The sequence below is a fragment of the Asterias rubens genome, chromosome 15 (genome assembly GCF_902459465.1).
Source record: "Asterias rubens chromosome 15, eAstRub1.3, whole genome shotgun sequence".
In the NCBI taxonomy this organism is placed as follows: Eukaryota; Metazoa; Echinodermata; class Asteroidea; order Forcipulatida; family Asteriidae; genus Asterias; species Asterias rubens.
The window spans coordinates 7,128,025-7,155,487 of NC_047076.1; the positions used below are offsets into that span (position 1 = coordinate 7,128,025).

At 40.5% G+C, this 27,463-nt stretch overlaps 1 protein-coding gene across 1 annotated transcript; it reads right to left on the minus strand.

Moving 5' to 3' along the window:
• On the minus strand, positions 1-26,703 carry LOC117300079 (kinesin-like protein KIF28P). The gene is made up of 24 exons (XM_033783760.1): positions 26,659-26,703; positions 23,465-23,665; positions 22,197-22,329; positions 20,832-20,920; positions 20,172-20,289; positions 18,915-19,026; positions 17,952-18,059; positions 16,350-16,483; positions 14,941-15,011; positions 14,596-14,656; positions 13,613-13,780; positions 12,051-12,166; positions 10,797-10,911; positions 9,352-9,415; positions 8,765-8,893; positions 8,050-8,216; positions 6,943-7,091; positions 5,944-6,081; positions 4,830-5,051; positions 4,367-4,435; positions 2,618-2,740; positions 1,810-1,929; positions 1,128-1,205; positions 1-566 (listed from the first exon to the last, which is right to left on the minus strand). The coding sequence occupies exons 1-24, from the start codon at positions 26,698-26,700 to the stop codon at positions 375-377; spliced, it is 2,919 nt and encodes a 972-aa protein (XP_033639651.1). The 5' UTR covers positions 26,701-26,703; the 3' UTR covers positions 1-374.
• Positions 26,704-27,463: the final 760 nt, after the last annotated feature.

The window sequence follows — 27,463 nt, forward strand, 5'->3', positions numbered from 1 at the left end:
CGTCATCATGCGTTGAGGTATAGGACGTCCTTAGCAACACCCTTAGCAACAGCTGTAGCCGTAGCTGTATACGCCATTTCGGATACCGCCTTATTCTACAATCTCTGATGCAAGGCCAAATAATATATAAAAAAAACAGTTGATCGTCCTGGTTTTCCAAAAAGAGGAGGATGAGAGCCTTTTCATCTTTTATTTTATATTTCCTTCAAACTGGCCACCAATTCTCAAGTTTAAAGTCTTAAAAGATTAGTAAGTTTTAAGAAGAATACACAGATCAATTTGTCTTTTTGAAAGAAAAAACAAAAAAGCTCAAAAAAAGGTGAGGGAGGAGATGATCAACTGGTATTTTTATTTACTTGGCCTAATTGATGGTTCTACTGTAAACTACAAGCAGCGCTCGTCACCTGCCCATCCACTTTGGAGTTTTCGGTAACGCCAACGACTCTCGCTGCAGCTTTGAAGTGTGCCGATGTCCCCCGCCCCAACAGGGCGGTCTCTAGGTCTCTGATGGCGATGGAATCCTCGCCTCTGGATTGGGCCAGGACCACAAGGTCTTTCAGTTTGTGCTGAAAGGTAAAAATAAATGCAGTATTTTAAAAGTCGTTGAATGGATATAGTTTGAGTTGTGAAATTTCGAATAATAGTTCAAATGAGAGACTTGTGGGGACACAAGGGGGCATCAGACTTATCGGGTGAATCCATTTTTTTCTTGAAATTAACCTGATAAGTCTGCTGCCACCTACAATCCCGACCATATCTCGTTGGGCAGCTGCACCACGGCCCCCGTGTCAATGTTGGCTCTCATTTCGCGGTCTTCTAACTCCCATCAACATTAAAGGAAGGGCGGACGGGGGAGAGAATTTTCAGGGAGAATGTCAAAACATTTTTAAAAAGTGTAATTTTCTATGAACTCAATGGAGGTCATATAAGGTCAGCGAGGTCACATAAGGTCAAGGGTAAAACTGTACACTGAAGCCAGATTGATAACAAGATCTGTAGCAGATGTAGTGTGACTGAGAATCAAGGAATATTGAATGTCAAGGGTCTCTAGGACAAGGGTCACTGTGGGTCAAGGGTCACTGAGGGTCAAAGTCACAGTCAGGTCAGCTTCCAGTAAAATTCCATACTAGTTTAGATTCCAGTCGTGCAACTCTCTTCCGTTCTGTGTTTAGCTCCACGGACATCCGATATTTCTCGTCAGAATCCTGTCGATGAAAAACAATGAACCAACAAAGTGAAAAAGAAAGGACAAGTGTTTTGGTCTTTTCAACAGAAATGAACTTTAAAAAAAGTGTCTCAATCCAACTCAACTAGGCATGCGATCGTGTATGAATATTTAACTCCTGGAACATATAGGCGGCGGTATCTAAATAAAACGTACTTAACTTCTATAATTTTAGAGGAATTTGGAATACATCAAATTCAGAATCTAGACAACACCTAACAAGAGGTTGATTAACACCAGATGACTCTGCCTTTTTACCCATTGCTGAGCCCAGCTTCACAAAGCTGTTTAGCACTGAAAACTGCTAAGCTAGTTTCTTAACTAAGTGGGTAACAAGCATAGGGGTTATTACGTGTGCGTTTTTGCGGTCATAACCAATAACTGTATTTGTTTCTGGCAAGTGATTAAAACCAATGGCCAATTCAACTGAATCAGTTATTAGTTACAACCGGAAAAGCGCACCAATAGTAATGGTTAAGTCGGAACAGATATGCGACAGTGGTGCAACCGAACACCCAAAGACCGAAGCTCAAACAATTTTTTTTCGATTCAGGGGTCACCACAACGCGCCCCCGGCTTCTTACCATGTTTTTCTCTTTTGCACTTTTAGGCCTCCCTCTGCTGATTCTCTGCTTCTTGTTTGTGTCCGACTGCCGGCCCCAGACTTCAATCACCAAATTACTGTCGCTGAAATAGTCAAGCAGCTGAAAAGACATGTGAATATTGTCAGTGAGAGACTTTTCATCATCCGTCAAAGAACTTTATTGAATTCTGTATGATGTGCCATGGAAACCACAAATCGTATGTACCATTAACTCTCCGTTGAAGACCTTGATTAAATTCTGTATGATGCCATGGAAACCACAAACAAACGCAACTTTAACTTTGCCTTATGAATGGCGAGATGGTGAATGGTTGACTACGCATCGTGAATGGTCAGGCAGCAGGAAGGTTTAATGTGAATGGTCAGACAGAGGGTTGACTGTAAACTGTGAATGTCCGACAGTGGGAGGGTTGACTGCGCTCTTTAAATGGTCATAGTAGGAGGGGTGCCTGTGCTGTGAATGGTCAGACAGTAGGAGGGTTGCCGTTGAACTTTGCGCAGTGAATGGTCAGACAGTAGGAGGGTTGCCGTTGAACTTTGTGCAGTGAATGGTCAGACAGTAGGAGGGTTGCCGTTGAACTTTGCGCAGTGAATGGTCAGACAGTAGGAGGGTTGCCGTTGAACTTTGCGCAGTGAATGGTCAGACAGTAGGAGGGTTGACTGTGCATTGTTAAAGTGGGCAAACAGTAGAACTCGGGAGAGATAACAATCATGTATTGTTCTTTAAACATTTTTAGACTTTAAAGTTGCAATTTAAAATTGTTGTTGTTGTTGTTTTGCTTAGTTACCTGCTGTGTGACAGCGTTAACGGAGACGATTTTACTGTGCCCAAATTCAGGATTGCAGGTGCCCTCAATTTCAGCTGTGTCTGTGGTATTCTTGTCCAGGTAGAAACGGTACTTGCAGCGACTCTATAGAAAAGAGAAAAAAAAATTGTTTGCGGTAACACCATGTGTGTATCTACTTGCCAGGTAGAGTTTGTTCAATAGAGAATTGTCTTTCTTTATTCTACTACCGTGGAGTAGATTTATCAGATTCTCGGGAGACTTCTCAGTTCTGAAAAGAACTGTCCTGCTTTTGAACTACTACCCGGGAGGAAGGTATAGAAAATTGGCGGGACTACTACTTTAGCTGTATAGGATCGTATAACTGCACTACCGAGGAGTCAGTTCTTGAATTGGTCTCGACTAGCTTGCTCTAGTCATCGTCAATTACTCCGAGATCTTTCAGTATTGATTTACACTCCATTATGACACACTGATTTCTGGATCTGCGAGCATTCTGCGCCAAGTCCGAAGACAACGTGCCTTATTGGATTGGGCGATTTTGGGCTATAAAAAGCATTTGTTATGAAGTGAAAATGTAATTTGATTTTACCCTTACACGAATGTGTACTAGGCACCAAGTATACAGTGCTTAAAGACACAGGACACCTTCGCTAATTGTCATAGACCAGTCTTCTCACTTAATATATCTCAACATATGCACAAAATAATACACCTGTGAAAATTTGAACTCAATTAGTCGTTGAAGTTTTGAGATAATAAGGGAAGAAAAAACACCCTTGTCACACAAAGTTGTGTGCTTTCATATGCTTGGACTCGAGACCTCAAAATCAAATTCTGAGGTCTCAAAATCAAATTCAAATATTTTAGTGAGAAATAACTTCTTTCGTAAAAACAACGTTACTTCAGAGGGAGCAGTTTCTCACAATTTCGTATACTACAACATCTCTCCATTGATCGCTAACATGTCAGTTTCTATGCTAACAATTATTTTGAGTAAATACCAATAGTATCTATTGCCTTTAATACACAATGATATAAGGGTAAAAACAAATTATATTCTCAACCCCTGATGCAAAAATAACAAATATTAAGATATGAACATTGCTGGCAAGATGTTTTAAAAGTAGAATATAATAATTCGCATAAATGTTGTAGTTTCTTGAAAGAGACAATAAATCCTGCACATACAGCAGAATCTTTGTTCTCCTCGGCTTTGTTAATTTTTTGTGTGTGTTTTAACTCTTTATACGAAGCATGGACCTGGGAACAAAAGAAGTCCAAATAATGTATAGGGACTTGAAACACTAAGTGGACCTTTTTTATTTTGCAAGTCGCCAGACACACAAGGCCTGAAGGCCACTTCAAGGTGTGGGCTACAATTTTTTTTGTCCAGAGGTCGTTACTACTTACTCCTGGGGCTGAAACAGGGTTACCCCCTTTTGCAGTCTATATGGATGTAGGCTTGGGTATCATCAGTCCGAAGCCTGGCCAAAAAGCAGAAAGCACTACCTCCCCAATTTTACGGAGCAAGTGTCATGACCGGGATTTGAACCCACACTCTGCTGATCAAACACAAGAGCTTGAATCCGGTGCTCTTAACCGCTCGGCCATGACACGCCACATACAAACATCCACACATTAACGACCTCAGATATAATGAACAGATGTCAGACCTAGAGAAAACACCTCGAGGCGCATGTAATATTGCAGAACTAAAAAACAAAATATTCCAAAATCTTGCGTATGTACCTTTTGAAATCTTGATGGTAGGCCTCTTGCATGGTGTAGTGCAATGTTGAAGGAAACTTGCCGTCCAAGCTAAAACAGAAATAAAACCGAAAGCTGACACTGTTATACATTTGTTTTGCCTTAAACATTAGAACACAGCGGGAAACGCTACACTGTACAATCGGGGTCATTAACATTCCTTTAAACTTTCTCAGCTCCCTGGGGAGAATACAGCCCGAGCTGCCGTGCGCTCATCAAAAGTCTTTTTTCAACACAATATCAACCTCTACCCTCGCAGGTACCCATTTACACCCCTGGGTAAAGAGAAGAGATTATAGTAAAGCATCTTGCTCAAGAACACAAGTGTAACGACCGGGATTCAAATCCACCTACGATGACTAAACCACCAGAACTTGAATTCGATGCTCTAAACCACTCGGCTGCTGCAATTAGTTGTGAAACTTCATACACAGATTCAACTTACCGATTCTTTAGCGTCATCGACAAAGTCGTCATCATCCAGCGCTGAGCCGTCTTTGTGGCAAGGGTTGATTTCTACCTTAAGCAGGCCCTGCTCCGTCCCTCTGAAGTCTGTGATTCCAAGGAGTTCCTCGATCTCTATGAGGTAGCCGAGGCTCTGGAGGTAGACATGGACGCAGCCGATCATGACTTCAGAGTCTGGAGGCTCCCAGAACGGATCTATATCCTTGAGTTTTTGGAACGAAGAGGATGGGAATGATCAGAGGGATGGAGTTTAATGAATATAATGGCAACAGTTATATTCTGTAAACTCTTTCCTTACCATCGGGCAACTTTAGTTAACTGTACTCACACCCTCTCTTCTTTACTTTACCATTGGCGACTTTTGTCGACCAGGGCCCAATTTTATGGAGCTGCTAAAACACAAAATTTGCTTAAGCTAAGAAAACCCTTGCTCAGTAAAATCAGATTACCCGCCAAGACTTAATTAAATTGTTATGCTAAGCAAACAGCAGCTAAATACCAGTCACAAGCAATGTATATGGCATGGAATTTTGACCAGTATAACATGTCTAAAATAAGCAAGCTATTTTTGTGCTTAAGCAAATTTTGTGCTTAAGCAGCTCTATGAAATTGGCCCAGGCGTAAACACAAAAAGCCCTCAAGCCGTTTAAGGCCGTGTAACCACTCGTTCCTTTATTACTGTCTATGTTGGAATAATAATAATAACAATAATAATTGTAGTAACAATAATAACGACTTGTAGTAGTGCACATATCCACCCTGCTGGCTGTTCAAGGCGCAATAAACAAAAAAAGAAAAACAGACACAACTAAATTAGTCTTTAAAAACCTGTGACATAAGACAACTTGTTGAGAAGAGATTTGAATGTTGTGGTACAAAGACAAGATCTAAGATTAAGTGGTAGATAGTTCCAGATGTGGGACAGCTGAGGAAAAAGACCTATCACCCCAGAAGCCGAGTTCACGAAACGCTAGGATCAATAGGTCCTATGCATTTGGATACAGATTTTATCTTGTCCTTAGTCCTAAGATTATAATCCTAAGTTAGGAAGAGTTTGGTGAAATCGACGGCAGGAGTGTCAAGAGTTTTCCTACCTGCTCTAGGTCCCAGTCTTTGTCGCCGTCCACAAAGTTCTGGTACATTTCCTGCATCAGATATTTGCGGTTCAGAAACTTATTCCTGTCCCATAGAAACTCGTTGTCGTTGTTATTGCATCGCATCAGTACCGCCAGCTGCAAGAAATAAACATTTCAGCTTAAAACCTCTTTGTCTTGTTCCCCAACTTCACATTACAGGAAAATTGTATTAAAAGTTTCATCAAGTTTAGCCACAAAAACGTGGAAAGTACATGTATACATCCTTTCAGTGAGTGAATGTGTTGACATGGAAATAAAGGCAGTGGACACTATTGGTAGTTTTCAAAGACTAGTCTTCACAGTTGTTGTATCTCAACATATGCATAAAATAACAAACCTGTGAAAATTTGAGCTCCATCGGTCATCGAACTTGTGAGATAATAATGAAAGAAAAAAACACCCTTGTCACACGAAGTTGTGTGTGTTTAGATGGTTGATTTCGAGACCTCATCAAGTTCTAAATCTGAGGTCTCGAAATCAAATTCATGGGAAATTACTTCTTTCTCGAAAACTATGACAGTTCAGAGGGAGCCGTTTCTCACAATGTTTATACCATCAACCTCTCCCCATTACTTGTCACCAAGAAAGGTTTTATGCTAATAATTATTTTGAGAAATTACCAATAGTGTCCACTGCGTTAAAACTTAATGGATGAGCAGTTAATTGGCCTGAGGCATTCAGCAGCACTACTGGTTTGTTTATGATGTTTATAAAAGGAATTACATGAAGATAACAGGTGTAAAGTGCCAGACTAAAAGGATGAGTGTTTTTGTATCTACCGTATCAATTATTAATTCTTCAATTTAGTGCTGTTTATCCCGTTTTGTTATGTGTTGTTGTAACGGGCTCATCCATCATAAGCCTCGGCTTTTAGGTTGATGTCTCCATGTGCAACTGTGGATATAAATGTTCTATTGAATTGAATGGAATTGAATTATAAAACCCCATTGTTATTACCTGTGTCCTGCCGTGTTTCAGCCCCCTGGACTGTGGTGAAATGAGAACGATTTCAAATCGGACTCCCTTCTTGAGCTCTTCACTCATTGCATTGGCCTCGTTGACCATCGGCATCAGCTGAACCAGGTCTTCTTGGAGCAATAAATCATCTGTTGACGAAACAAAAACACCAACATTTCATTCAGCACATGTTCTTACACACAACCTTGGGGATCTTGGCCTAATTTAGTAAGGGGTACTTCTATTAGGGAAATGTCTATGTCAATTTCTATTGGAACCTTGCAGAACAAACCACACAGCAAAAGCACAGGTCACCACAGCAATAGACCGATCCACTAAGCTCCGCCCCATTGCGTATTGACCAATCACAACGCAACGAAGGTCCGACAAGTAAGGTCCGACATGCGTGCGCGTATCTTGGCGCGCACGGCAGAGTTGTGCAGAAAGGCATTGGAGAGCTCCACGTGTTCTTGCTCACACGTGCGTCGTGGGCGGAGCCTACTGGATCGGTCTTTTGCTGTGGGTGCTGTGGTTTATTTTGAGGCCTGGGGTGGATTTCACAAAGGTAGTCCTAACTTAGGACTAGTCCTATGCAATGTTAAGAGATAGGACCAGTCCTAAGTTAGGACCAGTAACTCATCCTAACTTAGGACTGGTCCTATCTCTTAGCATTGCCTAGGACTAGTCCTAAGTTAGGACTACCTTTGTGAAATCCACCCCTGGGATATGGATCCATCGCCATTATACATGGCGTGTCGTTGCCTAGCGGTTAAAGCATCAAATTCAGGCTCTAGTGTTTCTGATTAGGGTTTGAGTCCCAGTTGTGACCCTTGTGTCCTTACGCAAGACATTTAACCTTGGTTGTGTAAAGTTGGGGAGGTTGTGCTTTCTGCTCTACCAGCCAGGTTTCGGACTGATGGTACCCAAGCTTGCATCCGTATGGACTGTAAAGGGGGTAACCCTGTTTCAGCCCTAGGAGTAGGTGGCAACGGCCCCTGGAAAAATAGTTGGTTTGTAGCCCACACCTTGAAGTGGCCTTCAGGCATTGTGTCTGGCGACTTGCATAACAATTTTTTTCTCCAGACAAACAACAATTCGACCACAAACCTTTAGACTTATCGGGGCCCTTCATCATATCGAAGCCGGCGTTTTGGGCAATCTCTTCCTGCGCCGTGTCATAGGTCACTCTCTCCTCCTTCATGCCGGCTTTCTGATTCTTAGCGAGGTCTTGAGGATGATGGAAGACGTAGAGATGACTTGATCCAAACATCACTCTGAAATAAAAGGAAGGGGGCGCCCAATAAGACATTTGCATAATAGAATATTATGGAGGTTTAGCAGTATGTTATGCGAGCAAATACGTGAATGTGAACGTCAACAGAATTGTGTTGTTAAAATCTCACGTTTTAAGCAAATTTGAACTTACCATTTTTCATGACAGGCACATACGTGCAGACGTCATACGTGAGCATTAAATAAGCTCTAAGAGGTAACATCACCTAGAAACAACACCATTTTCTGTCGTTCACGTTCACGTGTTTGCTCACGTAACGTGCAGCTAACCCTCGCTATTGTCTGGTACAATGACATGTTTGATCACAAGTTACCACTTAAATTTGAACTCCTCAGACTTTATATCAAGACAGTTGCTATGTCACATGATTATGAGTTTATGGGTAAAATCCTAAATTAATATAAAATGAAAATATGATGTATATATGAAAAAGAACAAGATGATGATACACCTGGAAAGCGGTCAATGGAAAGAAAGCTGTGTTATATACTGATGATACCAGCGTGATATTATTTGAACCCGGCTTACCTGTCATTATGGTGGAGCTCTTGCGATCCTACAAGGTCCTTGCCATTCAGGAGGACCTTAGCGCCCTCAGATGGCTTCAGTACGCAAACACTCTTCTTATTGGTTATAGTCGCATGATCCTTCTGTACACTGGATAAAAATAATATAAAGGGGGACTGGCTAATTAAATGGTTTTGACGTCTCTTGTAGATCACGGTTTTGGCCATGACATGAATCCCTACTCACTGTGAATGAAGATGCGTGTAATGTAGTTTACCTGTAGAAGTTTCAGCTTCATTAGTTGTCAAGTTTTTGTGGAAAATCACAGAGCAATGTTTTCATGAGAGTCTCGTAAATTCTAGAATTGCAAAGGTCATGGGTTCGATCCCACCCGAGTAATACGATTGTGATTTTGTTTTCATGCGACTTGGGAAAGTACTGAGTATACAGTGCTAAACACACATTGATGTAATGGTAAAACCAAAATTAATAGTTTGAATTCAGTCAGATTGTCTGATATTCTGAATCATTGGACATGATGAGATGGCATCTGCTTTCTCATTATCAGTTTTCCTGAAGAAAAAAAACAGTAGCTCGTTAATGTTTACCTGAGGCCAGTCAGCATGATCTCAGGCGGAGGTGTTGCCTTCTGATTTCCAACCTTGGTCACCCCTGACAACCAAATAAACAGATAACAACAGTAAAAATGACGCAGGTCAAGGGAATAAGATTGACTGTATACTTTGTAAACTGCTCAGAAAAAGTAAGGAAATTTTTTTCAATCCAGTGAAGTTGTTATTATTTAATACTCTTTTTGTATGTGGAATATATCATTGCAAAGCTGAACTGTTCCTCTTTAAAATGATACCACAATTGCAATGATTACATGTTGCTGGACTTGACCACGTTAATGAGAATGAGACAAAGTCACAAATCAAATGTCCCAAAATTAGCAATACTATTGTGTTACTGTATGAACAATCAAATTGACACTGTAATTCAAACAAGCAAGACAACTTACTGATCTTAATCCACTTTATTGAGACAAGAGGTTTGGTATAGAGCAAGACAACTAATACTGATCTTAATACACTTTATTGATACAAAAAGTTCAGTAACGAGTGGACGATCCGAAGGCGTTGATGACAGCCTGGCACCTTCGTCTCATGCTGCACACAAGTCTTGTGATGCGCTGATGATGAGGGATGGCGTTCCATTCTTTATTAAGGAACCTGGTAAGGTCAGCCACAGTTGATGTGTTGGTGGTTCTGGCACGGACAGCGAAACCAAGCTGGTCCCACAGATGTTCCATGGGATTCAGGTCTGGACTGTTAGCAGGCCAATCCATCCGGTCCACCCCAACATTTTTCAGGTAGTCAGTCACCAGTCGGGCTCGATTGGGGCGAGCGTTGTCATCTTGAAAGATGGCATTTGGTCCAAAGTCGGCAAGTATGGGACTGCATTCGGCTGTAGAATATCGTCTTGCAAATACCCATGAGATGAGGGTAAATTTTTGTTTCTGATGAGCTCACTTGTGCAAATCATTGTGTAAACCATTAATGGTTCTGAAAAGCTTGATCGGTTCGATTAATTTGCATTACCTATTGACCATTCACAGACAACGGTCATTTTGGCACATTTGATTTGTGACTTTGCCTCATTGGTATCCAAGTTCAGCAACATGTAATCATTGCAAATGTGATATCATTTTAAAGAGGAACAATTCAGCTTTGCATTTATATATACCATATACAAAGAGAGTATTAAATAATAACAAATATACTGGATTGAAAAAAGTTTCCTTACTTTTTGTGAGCAGTTTAGTTGAGCGGTCAGGTTGGCCAAGAAAATCAAGTAAAAACAGGATGCTATCAGATGATTGTGCCGAACACTCAAATTTCACAGCCCAATTTTAGTTGGCGGGCGCCTATTTGGCTCGCACAAGTTCAAAACTGTAGTTTAAGACTTACTCTTTAATTTCCTTATCAAAACCATGTAAATAAACAGTAATATTTTACGTTGAATATCTGTACGGGAGAAATGTTTCTCTTACCAGACTTTGTGAAGTGCACCACCATTCCGGTTAACGCTGGATCCTCGTTCAGATTCCAGAAATGCGGCGTGACTTTCATCTCCTCTCTCTTCTGGATTTCTTTCGCTAATTTTTCCTGACCGAGGGAACAAAATTATTAAGACTTATTCAAAGTGGACTTAAAAAAAACCCAAACTATTCCTTGTAATGCGCAGTATGTAGGTCATTGCGCACAATAAATATCCGCAATATTTAAAGGAACATTACAGATTTGGTTTTTGCTAACAAAACAGTTGCTGGCAGTGTAGGCACTTTATGTAATCCACCATATACATAAACTGACAAAGCTGTAAAAGTTTGAGATCGATCGACCATCTGGGTCACGGGAGAATAGTGAAAAACCTACTACCAATTTTGCATTGCATCGATGCAAAAAAAAAAACTGAAAAAAAAAACCGCTCACTGAGCAATAAACTCCAAACGCAAAGTAAGATTATTTATTTCTCATCAAATATGACATTTCAGACAGAAATATTTCACGGGATGTTTTCTACTATCATCATCATTAGACCATGTAAGTTTTATGTAAATCTGTGATCTTCACGATTTTTGTTTCTTACAAATTCTGTAACTTTCCTTTAAATTGAAAGATGTTTTTCAAAACCCTGCTTGAAATAAAATAAAAATTTGCAAAAAATATTTCACCTTCGCTAGGATGTGAAACTTGGTGGAGTGTGTTTCCACCATAGAGTTATATATAAGAACTAGAGGGCGCACTGGTGATGCTTCTTGCACAAACGCGACGGGAACGAGGAGACATGCGCGCGCCATTCTGTACGCGCATTGAATATGAAAACACACGTTGGAGTTTGTGTTTATTTAATGCTACGTGATGCTGTTTTGTCAACTTACAAAATGGGCGCACAAACACACGCTGTGCGATGCCTGTTTTGTCAACTTAGAAAATGGCCGCCTGCGCGCATTCTGGGGTTCGTATATAGGCCAGTGCGCCCTCTAGTTCTTATATATAACTCTATGGTCTCCACCTTTAGATTGTGTATATGGTAAGGGCTTGGGGAAACCCCATGTACGTGAGTAGAATTTCAAACTTTGCATAGTGGAGATACAATCTACTTTGGTAATGACCTCGAACATTACGATTTAAAAAGGAACTAGTCTACTTTGCAACCAAGCCTCAGTTTGAATCTCATAAATTTCTGTATTGAAAACGACAAAATGACTGCCGTTTGAGACTATTTTTGTTCCCTGTCTCACCTCTTGGGCTGACTGTACTTCCTTAAGGCGTTGCTCCCAGGACTGCTTCATGGAGTCCATCTCCTGCTGGTTCCTCTGTAGTTGCTCCTCAAGCACCTTCTTCAAACCTTCCACCTCTGCTCAAAAAAAACAAGAAGACAACAGGGGTTTTTTGTTGTCAGGAGTTTTTTGACGAGTAAAATATCTGTTTTCAGTTTCTCTTGCTCCGTTTGTGTTTTAATAATTTTTGTAATTTCTTTTAAAGGGTCTATGTACTTTTTGTATGGCAAAAAACACAATGTCCACAGATTTACATTTAACTTACACAGTTTGAAGATAATGATAGTAGAAAGCTTCCCTTAAAATATTACTTGCTGAGGTGCTGTAGTCTTTGAGAAATGAATAAAGCAATGTCATGAAAATAATTTTTGTCTCAGTGATCATGAGACGAAAATTATTTTAGCATGTAAAAACGTATTTTCATGACATTGTTTTACTCATTTTTCAAAAACTACAGCACCTCAGCAACTAATGTTTTAAGGGAAGCTTTCTACTATCATTATCTTTAAACCGTGTAAGTTTAATGTAAATCTGTGGACATTGTGTTTTGTGTTACAAAAAGTAACCAAATCCTTTAAGATTTGATGTTCTTTCTAACTGCACCAGGCATGATATTTGGTCCTTGGAATAAAGAAGGAACATTCTATTGTGTATAAGGGCTGACCTAAATATACAAATGCTGTAGGCTTTAGTACACTTTTCAGGCCTTATTAAGTAAGAATTTTTCAGATTTTCCCAAGATTTTTGTTGTATACATCTACAATTATATAGGATTTAAACAACCTGACAAGTCCAAAATGTATTGACCCAATTCCACCTGGCGTCGTCATCAGAATAATTTAGATCACCATTTTAGTGGTCAATGTCACTGTGAGTTCTTTAGTGAAGTGCGCATTTTAGGCGATGCAACGTTTACACATAAACCTATTGACCCCCCTAATGGTGAGCGTGGCACAGTCGTCGCGCGTGACGTCGCGCGTGAAGGGTCAATACTTTTCCTTTAACTTTTACTTATGTTATCAGGGATACAATTAAACTGAGGTGTAAATAAGCACTGTGTACTTCATGTTCTCCAGGTCCTGTAGAAAAATAAACCCTATAGGCTACTCTAGTGGGATTCAAACCATGATCCCTGCATGCTAGAACAGGGCCCAATTTCATGGCTCTGCTTACCGTAATGCACAGAATTGGTGCTTACAGAAGCAGGGAATTCTGTGCATTAGCAAGCGTATTTCACGAGTTAACAGCAAATTTGGGCTTCTGTGCGTGCATTCTCCATGTTACTGGGCATTCTACGCTTACAAGGCTAGTGCAGAAATTCGGCGCTTGCACGTAAGCGGGAATCTTGATCATAAGCATAGAATTTGGCAGTAAGCAGAGCCATGAAATTGGGCCCAGATGTCTCAACAACTAGATTACACAGCATGCTTGCGTCTCATAAGCGCTTTGAGACAGCCCTAAACAAAATGCTACATGTACATAAGAATCGATTGCTTTTATTGCTTGCGGAAGCATACACTCACCTTCTTCAGGTACCCCCTGCATGATGGCTTCCTGTCCCCCTACGACTCCACCCTTAGCTTGGAGCTCCTTCATGAGGCGAGCATTCTCCTCTTTCAGCTCACGGATCAATTTATCCGTTGGGCTCTCGTTCACGATGGCCTTCGTCTTGATGGCTTTGGCACGGTCAGCTGAAATTCAAATATTATTGACACTGCTCAGTATGCCTGGGCGACTAGTGAAATTACTATAAACGACTAGTCGCGCCTCAAATAGTTGCAACCTTGACACTAGTCGTGACTAATTTTTAATTCCCAAGCGGCATTGCAGCATATTGTTTGCCACAAGCGCAATATAGTAAAATTGAAGGATTGTGTCACTGATGTCTGATTGTGTTTCTTAAGTAAATTATGTTGTCGTGAATAGTCGTGAGCGACACAATTGGTTCACCAAGCAGGAAGTCATGACTATTTTTGTAGTAGTCGTGGTGCCACAATTAACCGAGTAGTTGAATCGCGGTAGTCGCGAATCGACTAAGCAATCAATAGTCGTGAATTCGACTCTAGTTGCACTAGTCGCCCAGGCTTACCGCTCATGATCAGAACTTTGAGGGAAAACCCACAAGACCACAGGACTTGTAGCTCGGAATCTTTACTTGACTGGGGGCTTTATTGACAAGACCAGAATCAAAAGGAAAAGAGACACGAATCAAAATGAGAACACGGTTTCATCCTCTTCACCGTTTCATTTGATGTATCTCTTCTGTTTTATGGTTGATACTCGGCAGGATTAAAAGATATTTGTGAGACTCAAACTCATCATTTCATCATTCTTTAGAGACAAAGATATTGAATTGAAAAAAAAAAAAAAAAAAAAAAAACATGACTGGGAACATTTACTGGTGACTGTATTTTTTGTGAGCAATAAGGCCAAAGGAATTTCCCTTGCAGGGACAATAAAGTTTTATTGTATTGTATTGTATTGTATGACAGACATGGCGCCTTACCATATCTGAGAGTAGAGAGGGTTTCATCATAGTTGACATCCGCGGGGCTTAGAGCTGCAATCTACAGTGAAGGAAAAAACAAAATTAGTTTTGAATTATCCACAAGTTCTACTTTAAGCTTGTCAATACCAAGAGATTGTTTGCTTGAACTAGTGGTTCTTTTCAAAGAGTGCAAACATATACCCTATACAAATTGTATCTGTTTCTGGCCTTTTTGGGTCATTTATTCTGGTTGTGAAGCCAAGGTCTCAAAACAATTTTGAAGAATGTTTTATTTTTGACATTGACTATTCTGAACGGCCCTTGATCACTTTATATCTTGCTCAATATTGAAGAGTCACTCACCATGATGGTTTTGCTGTTGCCTCCCAACGCATTTTTGAGTAACATCGTGAGTTTTGAGTCCCTGTAAGGTACTATAAGACAATAAAGAAAAACAAACTCAGTGAATTCTAGTATAGACTAAGGCCCTGCACAAAAGATCCTAAATTTCAGTCTCAATGGATGGATTTGTGAATGGATTAATGAGTCAATCTACTCAAACTGACAACAAAAAATAAACTGATAGAACTGATCACATCAAGTAATAAACCACAAGGGAAAGCGACTGGGTATATTTGTAAACAATTTGGGGTTGAACTTGAACCTGCAACTTCAACTTATTAATGTGCTGGCACTCTACCAACTGAGCTATCTACATGTAGCCCTATGTTGCCCTATTTTGTCAATATCTTTGTTCGAGGGTGCCACTCAGAAGCCATACAACTGTTAAAGGCAGTGGACACTATTGGTAATTACTCAAAATAATTATTGGCATAAAAACTTACTTGGTAATGAGCAATATAGAGCTGTTGTTGGTATAAAACATTGTGAGAAACGGCTCCCTCTGAAGTAACGTAGTTTTTGACAAAGAAGTAATATTCCACGCACTTGATTTTGAGACCTCAGATTTAGAACTTGAGGTCTCGAAATCAAGCATCTGAAAGCACACAACTTCGTGTGACAAGAGTGTTTTTTCTTTCATTGTTATCTCACAACTTCGACGACCAATTGAGTTCAAATTTTCACAGGTTTTTTATTTTATGCACTCCCGGCATGTTGAGATACACCAAACCAAGTGAGAAGACTGGTCTTTGACAATTACCAATAGTGTCCAGTGCCTTTAATACTTCGTAAAATTAGTTTCCCTTTTAGTTTATTACTTGATATTTGAAATAAAAGTTGTACTCTTTATTGTGTTTGAAAAAGATTTTGTAGTGCCACAGCAGCTCAGCCTTCGATTTCACAAAGAGTTAGGACTCGTCTTATCTCGAGTTAAGACGAGTAACTCGTCTTAACTTAGGATTAGTCTTAAGGTCTGCATGCTAAAGTACAGGGTTGGGACTCGTCCTAAGTCCTAAGATTAGTCTTAGCCCTATGTTGCCCTATTTTGTCAATATCTTTGTTTGAGGGTGCCACTCCTAAGATTAGTCTTAAGTCATGTAAGTTAGGAAGAGTTTTGTGAAATCGACGGCAGGACTGTATACTCCCAAGGGAGCTCAGAAAGATTACAGGAATGTTATTGGCCCAATGACCAGCGTACTAATGTAAAGCGCACTGATACGGTTATTGTAAATTTCCCTATATAAAAAATAGTTGCGATAACACCAGGTGTGCATCTACTTGCCAGGTAGATTATGATCTTTTGAGAACTTGTCATGCTTTATATTCTACTACCGTGGAGTAGAGTTATTATTATTATCATATGCCCTAACCTCTGATGCCTTTTTTTCCAAGCCCTTGGTCTGCCAGTGCCTTGATGACGTTACCAAGGGAGGATAAAGACTGATTGATGGCAGCTCCCTCCTTTAGACGATCCCCCGTCGCTCCAGTACTGTCCACTCGCTCACTGTTATAACAAGTTAAACATTCTTATAAATCAAATAACGTTTCCAACGTTTTCTTTTTCTACAAGTATTTCGCAGTGCTTATTGTTTAGGAAGAAATTATAAATAAGCAGTAAACTTGCGGGTACAACCATGTGTAAATCTCTTTTGCGGGAGTGTTGGCTTTGAAAAGAGGCAGGTTGGTCTTGACGTTTCGAACAGTATACTCTGCTTGCTTCATATTCCTGAAGACGAGCAGAGTATACTGTTTGAAATGTCAAGACCAAGACCAAACCGGCTCTTTTCAGAGCCAACACTCACACAAAAAAGATGTACACATGGTTGTACCCCATGTTTACTATGTATTCATAGTTTCTTCCTTTTTCTCCACACCTTGCTTCAAACCTGGGCCCAATTTCATGGCTCTATTTACCGCCGAATTCTGCGCTAACAATGACGATTCCCTGTTACGTGCAAGCGCCAAATTTTTTGCGCTAGCCTTGTAAGCGTAGAATGCCTAGAAACGTGGAGTACGCACGCGCAGAATCCACAATTCACCGCTAACCCGTGAAATACGCTTGCCGTAAGCACAGAATTCCATGCTTCCGTAAGCTCCTATTATGAGCTTACGGTAAGCAGAGCCATGAAATTGGGCCCTGATGATAGGTTTGAAGGGGTGAGAAATTTCAGTCAGTTTGACTGAATTCTGATTGTTAGAGGTCTGCCCGTCTGACATAGTTTTCTTCCAATGAGAAGAATGTACGCTCTTTGATATCTTTCTTTAGCACTGATATCAAATATTAAACCACAAGGGAAACTGACTGGGTACATTTTTAAAATGATTTTGGGATGAACAAAGAAAAATTGACTAGAGCGGGATTTTAACCAACGACCTCCGGTTTAACGTGCCGGCGCTCTACCAACTGAGCTATCTAGCCCTATGTTGGTAGTCTCCCTATTTAGTCAATATCTTTGTTCGGGGGGCGCCTGTCAGAAGCCATTCATCTGCAAACTGCCGTGTAGCCAGGGATCATTTCTTTAGCACTGATGATACTGTTCCCAGAAGCTCAGGTTGGTGTAGTGATGGCTTGCTCAGCCTTCCACTGGGACCCCAGTTCAAATCCCACCGGGGGCACTATGTGGATTGGGTTTTTCAGTCCCTACCTGACTGTGTTGGTTTTCCCCGAAATAATTCTCTGGGGTAATCCTCCCACATCTAAAACTGAAATTTCTTCATCATCTTCTCTCCTCGTTTGTCTCTAACTAGAGTGTTGAGAATATTTATCCAGATCCAGAAGCTCCTTGAAATCTATAACTCCAGGGGTTACCAAAAAAACTGGACGTGCTGTCAATTCAACATCAAACATGGCTTCCCTTAGGTGTTTTCATAGGGTGCTCTTTACCAAGGAGAAAACGCCTTGGTGCCCTTGCCCTTGAAGCAAACATGCCTGTCAGAGTGAAAAGATATTTAAGGCCCAGCAAGAATCTCACCTGCCGGCAAGATCAACCAGGTTGATAATAGAGGTCTTGGTCATGTTCTGGCCGGTGTCGTTCTTTCCTTTCTGTACAAACTTTATTGATACGATGGTATGTGCTCGACTGTGAAAAAAAGAAGAACAAACAAAAATTGATGTCAACATTTTATTTACACAATCTAATGGCTATTTAAAGGAAAAGTATACATTTGGTAGTTTGAGCCATTCAATTGTTTTAAACCTGTATATACGCAGATATACACAATAAAACTAAGATGTGAGAATTTCTTTTCAAAAGGTTGTCGTGTTTTTGAGATATTGCCAAGAAGCCTGGAGCGAATATATCCACGCAGGATGAATAACCCATAACAAGAATAAGCTATCTGCGAAATGTTACTCACAGTATCGCTTCTCAGATTAAAGCTTTGAGGCACAAAAGCTGATATCTTTTTAAATAACCACGTTACTTTGAAGTGAGCGTTTCTAAAAATGCTTTTTACTATCAAAAGCTGCTGTCGGCTTACAACCAAAAGTTGTTATAGTCATTAATTTTAAGGGTGATTACCAGTGAATTTTCAGGTAAAACAAAAATCAGGTATATCAGGTGAATCCCTGAATGCCCCGTCCCTGGTTTTATCATAAACTTAGGTGGGATCTCTGACTACAAGGCAGCAAACGGTTGTATGGCTTCTGACAGGCACCCCCCAAACAAATGTATTGACAAAATAAGGAGACCACCAACATAGGACTAGATAGCTCAGTTGGTGGAGCACTGGCACGTTAAGCGCTAGCTGTGTAAGCATAGAATGCCTAGTAATATGGAGTCACACGTGCACAAGCCCAAAATCCCTGACAACCCGTGAAATACGTTTGGCGTAAGCACAGAATTCCCTGCTTCCGCAAGCGCCGATTCTTTGCTTTTGGTAAGCAGAGCAATGAAATTGGATCCAGGTTTTAAAAAAATAATCTAAACTTTTACCTGCTTGTTGCATTCATGTTGGTGGATGCGATGGTCCTGTTGCGAGTTCCTTCGTTGATTCTTCCGTTGATGTCGTCGTAACTCTTCACTGGGAAGATGCTCTGGGACTCAACTGTTTTATCACACAAAAAAGGGAAAGGTCACAATGTGTTTAGCATGCGATGAAGTACAGACACTCACCACCATCTGGGCCACCATGTATTACACAGCGTGTTACTGAAAGGTACTGCACTCTTGCAATTGTCAAGAACGTTGGATTCTAGCCTTTGACCTACTCCCATTCAAATAGAGAGGCCAAAGTAAAAGGTCACAGACTTACAATGTATTTAGCATGCGATGAAGTACAGATACCAACTAGGCAATGCCTTGTCAAACATGCTCTTTGGCATTCTCCAGGAACCATTCTCAACTCCTTAGGAGTATGCAGCACCTGCAACGAAATGGGTGAACATTGGTATCAACAATCCCTACCCTCTCAGGTACCCGTTTACTCGAGGGTGATGGTAAGCAACAAGAGCAAAGTGTATTGTACAAGAACTCAAGTGTCATAACCAGGGTTTGAACCCCAACACCCAAGGGACTCGGCTATTGAAGTCCAATGCACTGGACTGCTCTGCCATGACATGCTATGTATCACATATCTTGGGGCATTCTTAAAACCTCGGCTTAGGTTAAAGGCAGTGGACACTATTGGCAATTACTCAAAATAATTATTAGCATAAAACCTTACTTGGTGGCAAGTAATGGGGAGAGGTTGATGGTATAAAACATTGTGAGAAACACCTCCCTCTGAAGTGACGTAGTTTTCAAGAAAGATGTAATTTTCCACGAATTTGATTTCGAGACCTCACGTTTAGAATTGGAGGTCTCGAAATCAAGCATCTGAGAGCACACAACTTCGTGTGGCAAGGGTGTTTTTTATTTCATTCATATCTCGTAACTTCGACGACCGATTGAGCTCAAATATTCACAGGTTTATTATTTGATGCATATGTTTAGATACACAAAGTGAGAAGACTGGTCTTTAACAATTACCAATAGTGTCCAGTGTCTTTAAGTCTTCGGTTCCAGGCTCCATTTGATGTTGACAAAAAAACACCATACTAAATGTACACACTGCTCCAAAATTGAGGACAGAGCCCAAGCTGGAGCCGGAGCCCGAGCCAAGATTTCGTAAAAAGATTCCTGATTGTTAAAAAATTGAGAAAAACATATTATTTCAATTTCAATCATCATTAATCTGATGAAACTACATACCATAAAATCCTTTCTGTGGATGCTCCCTGACCTTTAACCCTCCTTTGACCTTGAAGGAAGTTGGGTTCAGCAGATCACGAACCTGCTCATTGTAAATCTCCAACATGCTCACAAATACCTGAAATTAAAATTGTTTAAACAAGAGAAACACTTCATAAAGATGACTTACTCTGCCCCGACTATCATGGAATTTTTTGGGTTTAGGGAGGGGGGGGGGGTAGACAGCGGACATGGTGCTCATTTATGGTCCCTAATGGAGACCAAGCCTCCTGACGATGACTACAGAAAGCTAGTCGAAACATTGAGATATTAAGAACTATCTCCGCGGTAGTGCAGTTAATAACAATCCTACAAGCTGCAATAATAGTCCCAGCCGATTGTGTGTAACGCTTTGTTGTTTTTCCGAGAGTTGAGAGAAAACAACTTGACACTATGGGCGCTGTAAAAAGAAGGGCGTATTTCATGTGTACACCTGGCGGAGGTACAGTGCAAGAAGGGGTGCTTTGTTTTTGTTCAGTAAAGTTGCTTGCACTTGCGCATTGTAAATGCATTTGTAGGTATCGGAGGTCACGTATTTTCTGTAATAGAATATGTGCATTGCTTTGGCATATATTTATATTTTAAAGGATTGCGTAGTAGGGTTTCCTGCCTTAGCCTTACTTGAAATTCTTGCTCTTTAGACTTGTCAGCAGTCCTCTTGCTTTCATCAATCCCATTGAAGAGTTTCTCACAGGTTTCTGGTACAATTCCTGATCAGAAAATGAGACAAGTTTAATTTTTGAAATATATATACTTACTAAACAAAAGGATCTAATGTATAAATACAATTTTGTTTTAATAACTTCATATCGCTCCTAGCAGAGTCTTTCTCAAAGGCTAAATGAGAAAGGATAATGAAAAAGACTAAATGCAAGTCAAATTTAAAGATTATAAGCATCTGCACAAATGTATTCCTTTTGGCTTGCCCTGCAATAGACCGATCCATTAAGCCCCGCCCCATTACTTATTGACCAATCACAACCCATGCCGCAACCAAAAGTCCGACAAATTAAGGTCTGACATGGGTGCGCGTATGCTTGGCGCGCGCAGCAGAGTTGTGCAGAATGGCATTGGAGAGGCGCACGTATTCTTGCTCACACCTGCGCGGAGCCTAATGGATCGGTCTAGTGGTTGCCGACAAGTTGCAGAGTGTAAACCATAGATATAAAATAGAATAACTAGATAGGTCACGCTTACACACGCACAATTGCCTGTGTAGAAATAGCTAAGATTGATCTTCACTGCAAATTAATCATAGTTGCTTAGTAAACGCGTGATGTCACAATACAAATCACCATGGTGATACTGAAAATTTGTCTTATGATGGATTTTACTGCTTTGTGAAATCGACGCCCTGGACTCAAGCTCTGGTGTTTCTGATTAGCCAAGTATGGATTCGAGTCCCGGTCTCGACACTTGTGTTCTTTTAAAAGCAAGACGCTTTTGTTGCTTCGTTCTTTGGATGGGATGAAAAGCCCATGTATTTATTTTTTACTGCAGAACTCGGGAAAGCACTGGGTACAGTGCTTACTACACATCAGTGCTAGGGTAAAAAAAATCATTCATCAGATGATTATTGTTTTTTGACAGCCAGTTTCCACATCCTTAAAGGGAAGGTACACGTTTGGTAATTACTCAAAACAAATATTAACTTAAAAACTGACTTGGTAACGAGCATTGGAGAGCTGTTGATAGTATAAAACATTGTGGTAGACGACTCCCTCTGAAGTAGCATAGATTTGAGAAAGAGGTAATTTCTCACTAAAATAATAAAAGACTTCTAGCTAAAAGTCTTTTAATCCTATCTGAAAGCACATTAACTTGTCCAACAAAGGTATTTTCTCGCAACTTTGATAATCGATTGAGACCAAATTTTCACAGGCTTGTTATTTTATGGTTATGATGGGACACACCAAGTAAAAACACTGGTCTTTGACAATTACCAAACGTGTACAGTGCCTTTAAGACTGCTGGATCTTCATTTACCTTTATTTGCTCCGTAACCAACAACGGAATATGACTTGCCGCTGCCCGTCTGGCCATATGCAAACATGCAACAGTTGTAGCCTTTCCAAGCATTCTCCAGCACAGTCAGTCCCAGATCTTTAAAAACTCGTTTCTGCAAAGGTTACAATAAGTTTTTCATAAAGTATACATGATATTTGACCCATGGACAAAAAGGAGGAACAAATGTTACTGTTCTGCTAAATTTTCTTTGTTAATCTAAAAATTATCAACATTTACACAGTCATCAGTTTCCCTGTTGGTTTAATGACTTTTTTTACTTTCATGGTTTTGAAATAATTGTGTTTCTTAAACTCATTTAGAGTCAGAGTCCATTTTCATAGAGCTGCTTAAGAATAAGGTGACCAGCCAAACTACAAAGTCACATGAACAATTTATGACTGGTATCCTGCTCATTTCCGCTAAGCAGAAAATTGTTAACTGCTTATTTTCTGCTTAAGCAGCTCTTTGAAATTGGGACCTGTCGTTGATTTCACCAAACTCTCAATCTCAGGACTTTGGACAAGTTAAGTTCTGTGACCATAGACGTTAGGATGCATTGAATCCATCTTAAGCTCGAGATAGGATTAATCCTAGCTTTCTGTGAAATCAGCTGTAGGTCTTGTAAAATAATTTCTAGTCCAGTAGGCCTCAAGATTTTGAGTTACAAGCCCAGTGGTCGAGCCCTGACAAAGGGGCGTGAAATAGACCGTGGTCAGCCCGATAGTCCGAAGGTCTGTTAGTCCGAAGGTTCAACAGTCCAAAGGTTCGATAGTCCGAACGCACAAATTTCCAAATAACAGGGGGTTCATTAGTCCGAAAATATATATAGGGTTTGTTAATCCGAACATTTGATGCGATAGTCCGAAGGTTCATTAGTCCGAAGGTTCATTGATCCGAAGGTTTACTGGTCCGAAGGTTCACTGGTTCGAAGGTTCGGTAGTCCGAATCGACGATAAGGTCTGATAGTCCGAATCGCACTCGAACCTTATTGTCAATTCGGACTATCGGCACTTACTGTCAATTCGGACTATCGGACCTTATTGTCAATTCGGACTATCAAACCTTATTGTCAATTCGGACTATCGGACCTTATTGTCAATTCGGACTATCAAACTTCGGACTATTGAACCTTCGGACTAACGAACCTTTCGGACTATCGTACCTTTGGACCATCGCACCTTCGGACTAACGAACCGTTGGATCATCGAACCTTCGGACCATCAAGCTGTAACCAAATAGACACCCACCTGATCTGCATAGGGGCTCTTGCCGTTAAATGGTTCCAGGTACCCATCAGGTCCCTCCTTGTACCCGTCATGTGACCAGTAAGATTGATCAAAGGTAAACTTCTTTGGAGCGCCCTGCTTGTTGGATGGATCTGTGATTTCCGTTGTGTTGCCGTGCATCTTAATGATGCAGTTTGCATCCATCTTCTTCTCACGCTCATTGTGCAGTGGAGTTAAGGGTCTTTTCTTGGGAGAAGTTGTTAATTGTAGTACATGTGCAACTATAATACTACCCTGTTCGTATATAGTGCTTTATCGGTGGAAGTGTTGTGGCCGAGCGGTTAAGAGTACCGAATTCAAACTTTGGTTTTTCTGATCAGGAGAGTGTAGGTTCGAATCCCCAGCCGTGACACTTGTGTCCTTAAAGGAACACGTTGCCTTGGATTGGACGAGTTGGTCTATAAAAAGCGTGTGTAACCGTTTTTTATAAAATGCGTATGGTTGGAAAGAAGTTTTAAATGTAGAATACAATGATCCACACAAGTTTGCCTCGAAATTGCATGGTTTTCATTTTACTGTGCGAACTAACAGGGTCGGCCATTTATGGGAGTAAAACATTTGACTCCCACAAATGGCCGACCGTGTTAGACGACAAGGTAAAAGGAAAACTGTGCAATTTCGTGGCATGTTTGTGTGGATCATTGTATTCTACTTTTACAACATCTTTCTACCCATATGCATTTAATAACAAACGGTTACAAAAACGCTTTTCAAAGACCAACTCGACCGATCCAAGGCAACGTGTTCCTTTAAAGGCAGTGGACACTATTGGTAATTACTCAAAATAATTATTAGCATAAAACCTTACTTGGTTACGCTTTAATGGGGAGAGGTTGGTAGTACAAAACATTGTGAGAAACGGCTCCCTCTGAAGTAACATAGTTTTTGAGAATGAAGTATTAATTTGCCATGAATTTGATTTCGAGACCTCAAGGTTAGAATTTGAGGTCTCGAAATCAAGCATCTGAAAGCACACGACTTTGTGTGACAAGGGTGTTTTTTTCTTTCATTATTATCTCGCAACTTGGACAACCGATTGAGCTAAAATTTTCACAAGTTTGTTATTTTATGCATATGTTGAAATACACAGAGTTATAAGACTGGTCTTTGACAACTACCAATGTCCAATGTCTTAAAGCAAGACACTTTAACCATTGTTTCATCTTTCGGATGGGTCGTTAAGCCGTTGGTCCTGTGTGTTGTGTAACGCACATAAAGAACCCAGTGCACTTATCAAAAAGAGAAGGGGTCCCCCCCGGTGTTCCTGGCTGGATTGGCGGCATATTGCGCCACTGCATACATGTATGTAATCTGAGGAGTAGATCTCATAATTCAAAAAACATAGTCCCACATACCTTGCAGGAAATACTGTATGTTTGAGCGCTTTGAGACGCCCTTCGGGTGTATAAAGCCGCAAAGCGCTATGCAAATATCGACTATTATTATTTTATCGCACCCGAGGGTGTCTCAAAATGATTACCTTTTCTACAAGGTTTTCGAAGCTATGCACCAAATATAAGCAGGCCTCAAAATAACCAATGACACCCACAGCAATAGCATTCCGCACTAATGCTTGAATAGAAGCCAAGTACCCGAATCTCAGACAAAAATGTCAAATTTCACCAACACACTCGTACGTCTAAATTGTATGTTTACTCGCGACAAACTACGCTACCAGTGCAGTTTGGCACGTCGATGACGCAGTGATTGCGTAGGTGGTGTGGCATATTTGTCTGACAACCGGCTGTTTTAACAAAAGTGACATCATTAGTGCGGAGTGCTATTGCCATGGTGCCCTGTGCTTTTGCGGTGGCAGCCTCTGCAAGGTAGTTTCAAAACAATTTGAAATTTTCCCCACAGAAGTGCCCTTTACCAGAGTTGCTGTGCCTCTTTAAGAGCGAAGTTCAAAAAGGAAAAACCAAGCCCACATTTCATTGTGCAGTGGAACTCACGCAATCATGCCCAAAGGAACTTAAAATGGAGTGTACAAAATGTAGCAAGCAGCTTTGTCAAGGAACACCATAGCCTCCCCCCCCACCAGTTTCTTTTGAATGACTTTTACATTTTGTCAAAAATTAAGGTGCTTGTTCTGTATATATTCTGTTATCCCACTTTGTTGGGCTGATATGGCTCTCTTCAAACATTCTTATTTGGCGACTATAATAAGGCAATAAAAAGAGTAGATGCGATGATCGTAACCCTCCATCCTCCCGGCGGTCGTAGACCAGAGGTAGACTGTCGGGAGGATGGGGGGGTTCAATCATTGCAACTCATAAAAGACAGCCATAATTTAAGCCAAGTGGCAACAAGGTGGGCTGTTTGTCAACCCTTCTGGTCAGGTGTGGATATCATTGGACCGAGGTTAAAGCCGGCACTGGACACAATTGGTAATTGTCAAATTAGACCAGTATTCTCGCTTGGTAATACCAAGCAATAGTATTTCCCAACATATGCATAAAATAAACAAATCTGTGAAAATTTGGGCTCAATGATTATTGATATTTCCGTTCGTTCGGGGTAAAAAAAATTTTTTTTTGTACAGTTAAAAATACAATTTGTTCAACAGTTTGAAGGTGATTTGGGTCCATATGACTCTTTAGTTGCGATAATCGTAACCCTCCATCCTCCCGACGGTCGGAGACCGGAGCTCTGACCGTCGGGAGGATGGAGGGTTACGATTATCGCAACTAATGACTCTTGTGCATACATTTAACGGTTGACTTATATATGTTGTTGGTTAGTGCGACCCAATCTGTGTCTAGTGTGTCAAATGATAGCCGGATACAGAATTTTACTCCCTAACTAACTGTTGCATGGCAAGCCGAGTACAATTACTAAATACTATACTTACTACTACTGGTACAATAGACCTATTATTTATCGCTGTTTGTTGTGATTGGGCTGCTGATTAACAACAGTGGAATGCACAGTGTGCATTGACATTGACAATGTGAATGGTAAATGTCAATGACATTGATTCTTGAATGCAGAACATGCAGAACGTGTGAACTCAATTTTATTACAAATTGTACAAACACAGTTTTCACATTAATAAAACACACTTCAAAACAATTCCCAATTCCAACATAACCCTTACTTACAATTCCACATTACCAGCAAAATAACAAAACGGGTAACTGTATTTAAAAGGATATGAAAGGCCGAACACGGACCGCAACTTTCACGTTTTCCGCCATCTTGTTTACCTCGCTGTTACTTCAAGTAAGCTCGACCCCCTGGTAAGAAATCAGCGCATTTTGAAAACTCATTGTCCCGAGACATTTAATGTCAACTTGGAAAATCAATAATTACATTTTCGTAAATTCGAATATTTCAGTGATTTTTCTTATAATTTAGTTGTCTTGAGATTCTTTTAGTTTGCCGGAACTTTGATAAAATGGAATTTTGAGTAACCTTCGCAGAGGGTATGCTACGATGAGAAATCGCCCAGTCAGTTGCTAACACACTGCGCACGCTTCGTTAGTAATTTCACCCAAGGCCAAAACTATTAATTTTTATGATCTGAGATGAAAAGTGTAGTGATTTATTTGATCCTAGTTGGAAAAGTCAACATTTAAATATAATTTGTTTATTTTGCCATCAACAATTTGATATGTGTGGTAATCTGTGTCAGCATGGAGCAGTAAACTTGCTCCTGGGCCTACAAAACATAGCGGGCCGCTAGATGAGCTGCCCACAGAACTTAAGCCTATAATGATGAGTAAGCACAAAAAACTTGCTTAGCACAAACAAAAACAAACCGTAGATTACCAGCCACATTACTATACAGTTACCACTGCTGAACTGGTACCCTCTGTCATTTCTTGCTTAAAAAAAGATTTTCTTAGAAGAATTCTCTTAAAAACTGGAGGCGTTTTATATGTGTTTTATAAGTGAGAGCCAATCATATCAGTCCAACAAGAGAGCTACAATGATTTGGTTGAATAAGATTTCGGTATC

What these genes read in the sequence shown, in the direction of transcription:
- LOC117300079 (XM_033783760.1), bottom strand. Translation starts at nt 26,700, where the DNA reads ATGGCGGAAAACGTGAAAGTTGCGGTCCGTGTTCGGCCTTTC. An exon ending in GCAGGGGGTACCTGAAGAAG is followed by an intron (nt 12,167 to 13,612) that starts GTGAGTGTATGC and finishes TTTTTTGAGCAG; the next exon opens with AGGTGGAAGGTTTGAAGAAG. An exon ending in TACCATCAAGATTTCAAAAG is followed by an intron (nt 2,741 to 4,366) that starts GTACATACGCAA and finishes TCTTTTCTATAG; the next exon opens with AGTCGCTGCAAGTACCGTTT.